The sequence below is a fragment of the Pararge aegeria genome, chromosome 11, assembly GCF_905163445.1.
Source record: "Pararge aegeria chromosome 11, ilParAegt1.1, whole genome shotgun sequence".
In the NCBI taxonomy this organism is placed as follows: domain Eukaryota; kingdom Metazoa; phylum Arthropoda; class Insecta; order Lepidoptera; family Nymphalidae; genus Pararge; species Pararge aegeria.
Genome location: NC_053190.1, coordinates 17,972,105 through 17,982,961, shown reverse-complemented (window position 1 = coordinate 17,982,961; position 10,857 = coordinate 17,972,105). Strand labels below are relative to the sequence as shown.

General features: G+C 36.9%; 1 protein-coding gene across 1 annotated transcript in view; it reads left to right on the top strand.

Annotated features, from left to right (window-relative positions):
• Positions 1-951: 951 nt before the first annotated feature.
• LOC120627450 (protein peste-like) overlaps positions 952-10,857 on the top strand; it is a 61,163-nt gene continuing 51,257 nt past the window's right edge. The window contains exon 1 of the mRNA XM_039895454.1: positions 952-980. Within this exon, the coding sequence (XP_039751388.1) occupies positions 952-980 (29 nt within the window). The remainder of the gene's footprint in view (positions 981-10,857) is intronic.

Genomic DNA, 10,857 nt, shown 5'->3' with positions numbered 1-10,857 from the left:
CGATTTGGATGAATTTTTTGGTATGCGTTTGGGTGGCACTCTGGATGGTTTAGATTCACAAATGAGCCCGACAGATGGCGCTGCGGTCCGCTAGTATATATATAATAATGCTTTGTCATAACCATATAAAAAAAAAATTACAAACTGTCCGCTTTACTTCATGGGTAAAGACAGAAAAATCCAATCAACTATGTATGAAGTCTCTAGAAATTTTTCTGCTGCAAACTAAAAGTAACGCAAAGACATTTTTTACATAGATTATCGTTAATTATTCAATAGAGTGTTTCATTATGAAATATGTGAATGTATACGTTTAATCTTTACGACCTACAGGTATGCATGAAAGTAATCAACTCAGCAAGATAAAACAATAATTGATAAATAAAGAAAAATTAACGAATTAATGAATGAAAACACTGCCGAGTTTCCTAATCGGTTTGTCAGTAGAAAAAACATCATTAATAATTTACTTACAATGAATCTAATAGGCTTCACAAGAAGGCTCAAAGTCATTCAGCGAGCGATGGAAAGAGCTATGTTAGGAGTATCTCTAAGTGAGAGTATCTCAAATCAGAAATGAGGAGATCCGTAGAAGAACTAGAGTTACCGCTATAGCTCGAGTCGCGAAGCTGAAGTGGCAATGTACGGCGCGTATAGCTCTGAGAACCGATGGACGTTGGGGTTCCAAGGTGTTGGAGTAGCAACCCCGCACCGGTAAACGGAGCGTTGGTCGACCCTCAACTAGGTGGACAGACGACATCAAGCGAGTCGCGGGGAGCCGCTGGATACAAGCGGCCCAGAATCGTGGAGTTTGGAAGGCCCTACAAAAGACCTATGTCCAGCACACGTCAATCGGTTGATTTGATGACGATGATGTTAACTGTTGGTGGAAACTTTTGTTTATAAATAGAGCAACATTTTGTAAGGCATGCGAGGAACACGTCCTTAAAAATGCCGACCTGTGTCCATCAAGCTGAGATGTAAGTGTTCAACCACACAGCAAACTTTTTTTTAGAAATTAGAACGTGCCAAGTTTAATCCTCCAGCTCCTCCTTAAATTCACAGAGCTAACCGTTGCGCCAGGGAGGTCGTCAAATAATGCAAAAAATGCTATCTTTACAGACTCTACCTATTATTTCTGGAGCTTTTTGTGACAGATCTTGTTCGGACTAGTACTACCGCTACGCTCATTCCGCCGCCAAGTACCATTGCTGGGTAGGGGGTCCCGGGATCGATTCCCGGCAGGTGAAACTTGGCAATTTATAATTTCTGATCTTTGTCTGGTCTGGTGGGAGGCTTTGGCCGTGGCTAGTTACCACCCTACCGACAAAGACGTGCCGCTAAGCGATTGCGATGTCGCGTAGAAACCGATTAGCCCGTTTCCATCTTAGACTGCAATCATCGTTTACCACCAGGTGAGATTTCAGTCAAGGGCTAACTTGTGCTGGAATAAAAAAAAACATACTGATAATTTTTAGGGGCCTTCCCCTGGGAACGCGGAAACAATATCCTTTCCACAGAAGTTACTGCAAACAAACAAACCATTTAAAATTAATGTTCAACGACATACTAACGTTATAGAAGCCATAAAAAATAGTCTTGACATTTTAAAAGAGCCTGTTTTAAAAGAACCTTTTTGTAATAAACGCTATTTGTAACCCCCAACGTAAAAACGTGCGTGTGTTTGTCTGTGTCAACGTAGCTTACGAACGGAGCTACGATGACACAGATCTTTCACAATATATATTAAATAAATGATAGGGTTTGACTAGTAGAATAATGTACACTATATTCAAAGGAGGGGGTTTTTTAATTCATACATTATTATTAGTAATTAGGTTTAATTTCAGTTAAAACAATTTAAGTATCATCCCGGAGTAAAAAAAATGGCGGTGTCAACCCCCTTGACACGGAGAGCACTTTAAGCCATCCACGAACCACACTTAAGAACCCACGGCCTTGGACTCAGAAAGCAGGGTCGCTGCAAACTGCGCCAATCGGCCGGCAAACTAATTTGAGCTACGTACGTAACTCTGGTTCTTCTACGGATCTTCTTATTTCTGGGACCCATAGTTAGAGACCACGTTTCAGAGCCATTGGTCATCACTGGCAACACGAACTGTTCGAAGACTTTATGTCTGTGTGTGTTTTTAGTTAAAAGGTGTCTCGGAGTTTTCCGAAAGCCTACCCAATTCAACTAATTCAGTGTTTCTAAACTAAAGACCTTTCGCTTTAATAAACTGCATTCAGCGAATTATCGATTATCGTTATAATCGCGAATGATTAGTGATATTACGTAACATAGACCACCTGTTCAACAAAGTCCAACGGCAGTTTCCAAGATAGCATAGTGATATACAATAATAAGATAAAAAAACTGCATAATATGCTTTAAATTAATTAATAAAAAGTAATCTATAACGTAACTACTGAAACCAAGTCAAATATTTCTTTATTCAAATAGGCACATAGATGGCACTTTTGGTGCGTTTATTACATACAAAATGTGTACATAGCAGTCAAGTCAAAACCTTTTTCTGCATGTAATGTGGAGGAATGGTTCAAGAGATAACACGAGATAAGTATGGAACCGCGACCAAGTCGTTTGTATCGTAAAGCTATAAGAAATACAATTTTTATATACTTCAACTAACTCTTCAATACGCCTCACAGCCAATATGCTGAATATTATCAATAATACTGACGTTTATGCAGACAACCTAATATACTTGATATTTATAATTGTAATACTTGATATAATATTAATATACATATCAAATATATCGGGGGGGCACGGTGGTGCTCCCGCCAGGTCGAGCGCGAAGCAAACACTGCCGTACCATCCTTAACTGAAACCATTTCGCCGCATTTTCAGGCCCCTATTTGAGAACCTCTGGATAACACCAGAACGCGGAAATTTTCGTCATCCAGTAGGCTAATAATCACATACTTAAAATCCAAGATTTCAAGTCTGTAGGTCATTTCGTTCCGATGTTAAGCGACAGCAAAGTTTCGCATTTATGACACTAACTCACTCACGCATGATCATCAGAATAGAACGAGTACTTCCCATAAAGTCAGAGAGCTGAAATTTGGTACAGAGTTAGGGTTTAATGGCCACATAAAGGAAAAACTATAAAAACTAGAATAATCGAAGATCTGGAGCACCTGGTATCCCTCATTAGAAAACAAAAGAGCCCAACCAAACTATGATTCATTTGATGTCAAAAATCGAAGGTCTGAAGTATCTGATGAAGAAACCTCAGCTGATCTCAGCTGTATTATAAGAAATATGGTAAATCCCCTTTCTACTATTGGTTCATAAAAAAACGTCTGTCATTGCAAAATCCAGCGTAGTGGGACACATCTTCTAATCAAGTTGCAAGGCATATGGGACAACGATCGAATGCATGCGTACCATCCTACTAATATTATAAACCGCTAGTATACATATAAACACCGAAAAACATTCATGTTTAGCACACAAAAATTTTCCAGTTGTGGGAATCGAATCCACAGCCTTGAACTCAGAAAGCTGGGTCGCCCATTACTCCATTATAAGGCGTGAAAAGTCTACCAATCCACAATTCAGCAGCGTGGTGGACTACGGCCTAAACGCTTCTGATTCTCAAAAGATTCGCGCCTTGCAGTGAGCCGATAATGAGTCGATAGTGATAATGATTTATTATCTTAGATAGATACTATATTACGTTGCAAGAAACAACCATTCTGTTTTTGTATTTATTTATTCGACCTTCCCTTGTGAAGGATATCTTAATACCTACCATCTTGAAACGCGATTCCTCGGATAATCTTGCGGCCAGACTCAACCGATATCTTTAATGACTTGTTATATGCACAATAATATGTTATCAATTTAATTATTTGCAAAATAACTTTACTTATGAATAAAGAATTAAATGAATGGGTTATCGCTAGAACTCCTACTCTATTATAAATTTAATTTAATTTAATTCTACTGATAATCTGTCACTATAATCTTCCTTGGATATACTTTCCAATTGATTCAAAGTTTTATCTTTCTATTTTGTTTAGTTAAATTTAAAACATATATCTAAGTCTCCAAAAAGTTAGAGGTAACCGAAACGAGGTCTGCCGAAGCCAGCTAGGCTATCACCGCTTCTAAATAATTGTAGAAAAATTAAAAGTAGAACAGTACTTATTAAGAGCAAGTCTATCTCGAATATCTAGTCATAATAAAGCTTCGAGAGTTTGTTTGTTTGCATGCGCTAATTCTGGAACTTTTAGTCAGATTCGAAATTAAATAAAGTCATAATCGTCATGTCTCAACCGACTAACGTTAGTTACCAACATAGTTCAGTTGTAGAGCCTTCCAAAATCGAAGGTCCTGAGGAGATTTATTTAATTATTTATTTATTTATTTATACTCTTTATTTGTACACCACTCAGAAAAACGAGACAAAAAAAAGAGCAAACACATGAAGAATGACGTAGGATACAAAAGGCGGCCTTATCGCTAAGTAGCGATCTCTGCCAGGCAACCTTAGGATTAGGAAAACTAAAAAGAAAACGAATAGGTGGGGTACACTATTTAATACATACATACTAATATCTACATACTAATACATAAACCAGACTACACAAATACAAAAATACTATTGATAAATATAAAAAATAAATATACTAATGCAGATCTTAAATCTTAATATACCATAAATACTTAAATATGAGTTTAGGATCTTTATATCCCAAAATAATTACAAAAAATTCGCTTAGTTGAGAAAACATTAAACTTAAAAATAAAACATGTTGTGAGCGTACACTATAGAAGGTACATATAAAACTATAAAGCATAACTTAATGCAGCTAAAAGAAAATATTATGTGTTTTATGAATGGTTATTTAATAGCATTTACAGGTCCCTCACAAAAACATCTCTAAGCCTATTTTTAGGACCCTTTTTAAAGACTTACTGTCTACTGTGCTTAAGGACATAAATGCAGTGACATTTGTGTTCATAAACTCAGCAGGAAGGTTATGAAACAACTGGGAACAAGAAACTATGCTGTCTGTTTACCTGTTACAATTAGTTTGTATTTATTTATTTTTCATGTGGTAGCCAAATTTTTGAGGAAGGCAGTCGAAGTGGCAAGTCGATGTAGTGCCGGAGTATATATATATGCCGACAAACATGAGTCACGATGGACTGCTAGTAAAAAAAGAAATAAGGAGAGTACTAATGAGAACCTTCTCAGACATTGCCTCAACATTCATGACCTTTTAACTGGACCTTCAAGCTATCAGTGGTCGAAAGTCAAGCCCTTAGTGCGAGTATTCATCTCACCCTCTTGTCGCTAATTGTCGCGTCGAAGGGACAACTGTTTTATATTCCATTACAAGTTAATTCTTCACTGCAATTTCACCTGGTAAGTTATGATACAGTCTAAGATGCTAGCGGGCTAACCTTGGGAGTATGGTAGTAATACCTCTAATCGGTTTTCACGCGACATCGTACCGGAACACTAAGTCACTTTTTGAAAGCGGCACGTCTTTGTCGTAGTTTGGTAACTAGCCACGGCCAAAGCCTCCCACCAGACCAGACCAGAGGAAATTTAGAAATTAAAATTCCCAATCTGCCCTGCCGGGAATCGAAACCGGGACCTACGACTCAAATTCTCAGCGCTAACCGCTGCGCCAGGGAAGTCGTCACAATGATGTTGAGTATTCCGAACAAACAACATATAAGTACTATTAGAGTAGATCTATGGAATTCTTTACATTAAAATACAGATATGTTATTTGGGAACATATTTCTCTACATAAAAAGTTATCTATAACGCAAAGCAGTAACGCTTAAGTCTGAACTAATCCCTGCGATAACTGATGATGAATAAGGGATCTGCCCAGCGTGTTTATTGATGAGCGAAGGTTTCAATGGAGAATAGAAAATAAACCTACATTTGACCGTCGTTTTTCTGGGTTTAGAACCTTTTTTGGTATCAGTAGGTCAGAGGGACCTGTAAAGGATCTCCAGCGATTCAGAGATTCAACTACCAACCCTGATGACTAAGCTAGCGATGAAAAGAGCCTAAATTATAAAATTTGATCACATCAATAATAACGCGATCCTCAGAAGAAACAGAGTACCTATCCGACATAATTCAAAAAATTCAAAATTCCTAGGCCTAATATAAGCACTTTTGAAACGTCAATATAACTCATAACTCTACGTGTCACAAAACTAGGAGTGGAGCATTACCCGAAGAACTGACGGACGTTGGGGGTTCCATAATTGCTGGCGGGAAGCTCGAAAACTTGCTATATCCAGCAATGCATGCCCATTGGTTGGTTTGCAATTTGAATGTATTTTCCGAATTCGTTTGCGAAGTTTCAGCTTGAGACGTTGTCCGGTAATAAAGACTGTTTCAAGATTAAAAATAGGAACTACTAGGTACATTCATAGTGACGTTGTACTGTTTCGACTTTCGAAAGTCAGCGATGCTAGGTGTGAGAACTAAGAATAAAGTAAGACTACTTAAAGTCGCTGGGCTTAATGATATTCAATACATTCACGTTTGTGATAAAAGTGCACTGACCTCTAGTTGTACATAATAATACGCTTATCAGTTGCTATTGGTTCAAATGGTGGATCCGACCCATATACGGGCCATGGAGCTTTTACAAATGATGTTTTATGGTTTAGTATTCGATACCCGGCACGCACCTCTCACTTTTCAGAATAATGTGTGTTTTCACTGTGGAAAAGTTAATTTCGGGCAGGCAAAATATTACCAGAGTACCTTCTTACTCTATATTGACAAATATATGTTTGAGCTTGACTAAGAAACGATATTTGAGACAAATAGCTTTATTCAATCGATTTCCGAGAGACTAACTTACATGTAAAATATTCTTTTACTGGTCGTCAACTATAATTAAGACGATGTACTCGTTTATATATTTGACGTTGACTAGTTTTAAAAGTTCCTCTAGAAATATATTTTCATCACCAAATTAAATAAAAGCAGACTGAGAGCAGTTCCCTGATGGACACCCACTTTGATCTGAATGCTTTACCTTACGAACCTTTAAGACTACGAATTTTTGCGAAGAATGAATATTATATATCTCTAATGTGGTTTATATAGTTTTTCGGTATATCTTGAGCTACGCTGTACTTGATGAAAAGCTTTTTTAAGGTCGATAAATTTAATCAAATTAATGAAAAATTACATATAACGTCATATCTCAATAACCTGATGTGTAATTAAGATTATGATCGAGAATTACAAATATAAGTGACACATTGAGGTTTTGCTTGATAAAAAAGATCGAAAACATTTCACGCATACTTAACAGGGAAAAGCAAAGTTAGAGTCGGACTCGCGTTTCGAGGATTCCGTATCTTTGAAGTAAAGTTATAGTTCTTTATCATCAGCCACATTATTAGTCTGTGGCAATTACTATTCAACCTCCTTTATAACAATAAAACACATTAATAACAAAAAATTAAGCAGTAAGTAATGCATTGCTAGAAAATACTTACTTACGAGTGTGACATATAGTAATACATGTATATTTAAATAGGTAAAAAAGCGCAAGCTCAGCGTTGTTAACATCGACTTATTGTCCTGTACTCTGCCCATGGTGCGTATCACTGCAGTACGGGTCTCTAAAAAATCAGACAAAAATTGTTATCATTCAACTGGCATTAATAAAAATGATTGTGACAGCATCTGAATATGTTAACATTAGATTACCTCATGCAATGGAAATGCATACCCATTTCCTCCACTTTAATTTGAATTTTAATATCTAATTAAAATTTATTTAAGGCGTTCTAAAATGTTGTCGTCATAAGTCCTAGAATATATGATCTTTTTGATACCATTGTCTATGCAGAAAGATAAAGAGTGTTAATCTGTGAAAAAAAATGAGTGAATATTAATGGTGATTTTATTAGCAGCATTTCTACACCCAAACACCTCTTTAAAGTATTTCCATATGTTTGTTTATCTATGCATTTAAAGATGACTGATAACGCAATCCTTTTTCCAAACAGGAAGACAATTTTTATCTACTGAGTCTGACTAAGCTATTAATTTGTCCAGAAAGAATCTTAAATGTTTTACGAAAAATTGGAAAGTCCTCGCAGAATCGCGAGCATCAGATTGTCAATAAATAATAATTATTATTATCTGAGCTAGGAAGTAAGAAATGCATAAAAATATGACCAGCAATCTCGAGAATTTTAAAACAAATACCAATTTGAGTTTATTGAGACAACGTCCATTTTTAATTATTTTAAAGGTCGTAATAAAAATAAAACATAAGGTAGGAAGTAAATACAAACAATTAATAAAATAATAATTAAAGCTTTTATTACTACGCAGTATTTATATAAAAATGGGATGGTATGCCTAAGCTTCGTGCTACTCGTTAATTTTGAGCTAAGTATAAAATTCTGAACGGTGATAGCTTAGTGGTTGAGGCTTTGACATCCATTTCAATAGGAGTGGTGGTGGTGTGGCGATCTATCTTAGATCCTTTATTCCTTTTCGAGTTGTTAGCTCGTCATGTCAACCACCTCCTGCGGACTCAGCAGAGCATTTACTAGTGGAGGTTTCTTTGTCGCAGACTAAGATACTACTTGGCGTGTTCTATTGTCCCTCTCTTTTATTAAATTATTTTAATCCTTTTGAGACTCTTCTCGAAACTTTTGTCCCTACTTATAGCCATACGATTATAATGGGTGACTTCAATACATGTTTACTTAAATGTGACACCCGGGCTAGCAAACTAAAATCTGTTATTAAAGCATGTAATTTACATATTCTTCCCCTTTCGGCTACCCATTACTTTCCAGGTTGTTTTCCTTCTCTTCTTGACATAATAATTGTGTCTTCTCCCGATCTTGTTTCTCAGCACGGGCAATGTTCTGCTGATGCCTTTTCTTATCATGATTTAATTTTTCTGTCGTATAAACTGCGCCCTCCAAAAAATAAACCTAAAATACTTCTGCGACGTAATTTTGGTGGTATGGATGTTGATCGATTGTGTGATGATGCTCGTAATGTTGACTGGTCTGCTGTAGAATCCGCATCTTGTATTAATGTGAAAGTTGAAATTTTCTGTTCTTTACTCACACAACTGTATGACATACATGCACCTATTAAATCTGTCAAGATTAAACATTTACCTGCGCCCTGGCTTACTGATGAATTAAAAAATACAATTTTAAAGAAAAATTTAGCCAAGTCTAAATTTAAGAGCAAAAAATCTGCTGAAAATGAAAGAAAATATCATAAGATCAGGAATCGCTGCAATACATTATGTAGAGATGCACAGCGACGCCATATTCATACATCTGTCGAAAACGGCGACTCTTCCAGAGTTTGGAAGTTTCTTGAAACTGTTGGAATTGGTAAATCATCCAGAAATTCTTCACCTTCTCATGTTGATGTTGAACTTTTAAATCAATATTTTTCCAACCCTTCTAACTCTTTTGATAGTTCAGATAAAATGCGTACTATTCTTTCTCTATCTACAATTCCAACCTCTAATTATCCTCCGTTTGAGTTTAGTCAGTTTACTGCATGTGATGTTAAGAAGAGCATTATGTCCATTGCCTCAAATGCTGTCGGTAGCGACGATATTAGCCGTAATATGCTGGTTCCTCTTCTTGATGTTATAGCTCCTGTCATTACTCACTTATTAAATGAATCTGTTTTCACTTCCAAATTTCCTGAGGCTTGGAAGAGCGCTCATGTTATACCTCTTCCTAAGAAGGCTCTTCCAGCTAGCTTCTCTGATTTTCGTCCCATCTCTATTTTACCCTTTCTTTCCAAAGCCCTTGAAAAGATCATTTACCAACAGCTGAACCTTTTCATTAATCGAAATTGCTTGCATAATCCATTCCAATCCGGTTTTCGTCCTGGGCATAGTACGGCTACTGCTCTTATTAAAGTTACCGATGATATACGTTGGGGTATGGACAATAAACTGCTCACAGTTCTGGTATTGCTGGACTTCAGTAATGCTTTTAATACGGTAGATTTCGACATTCTGTTGAGTCAGTTGCGTTCTCTTAACATATCTCCATCAGTGATTGACTGGTTTCATAGTTATCTTCATGGTCGTCGGCAGCGTATTCACACTGAGGAATCTCATTCCTCATGGTGTGATATTACTGTTGGCGTACCTCAAGGCGGCGTGCTATCTCCATTACTCTTTTCTATTTTCATCAACTCCATTACTCGGAATATATCTTCTCTCTACCATATGTATGCTGACGATGTCCAAATTTACACCCAGTCAACCTTTGATAATCTTCCAATCGCAATAGCTAGCATTAACAAAGACTTGCGCGTTATTTCAAATTGGAGTAAAGCGCATGGCCTTAACGTTAATCCAAAAAAAACTCAAGCTATTGTTATTGGCAGTCGAAGGCAGATTTCAAGGATTGACTGGTTTTCCCTCCCCTCCATTGAGTTTGATAGTGTCACAGTCCCATACTGTGAAAATGTAAAGAACTTGGGCATTTATCTTGACCGAACCTTAAGTTGGACGTACCATATTAATGAGATCAGCAGAAAGACATTTGCAGCTCTAGGCTCTTTGCGTCGTCTTCGGTATTTACTTCCTATACCTACCAAAATTATGCTCGCACAGACTCTACTCCTTCCCATTCTTGACTACGCTGACGCAAGCTATGTTAACTTAACTGAAGATCAGTTAAATAAACTTGAGAGACTCCAGAATTCTAGCATTCGTTTCATATTTGGGTTGCGCAAATATGATCATATTTCTCAATTTCGGTCTCGTCTCAAGTGGTTACCTATCAGACTTCGCCGGAATTTGCACATTGTTTCTATT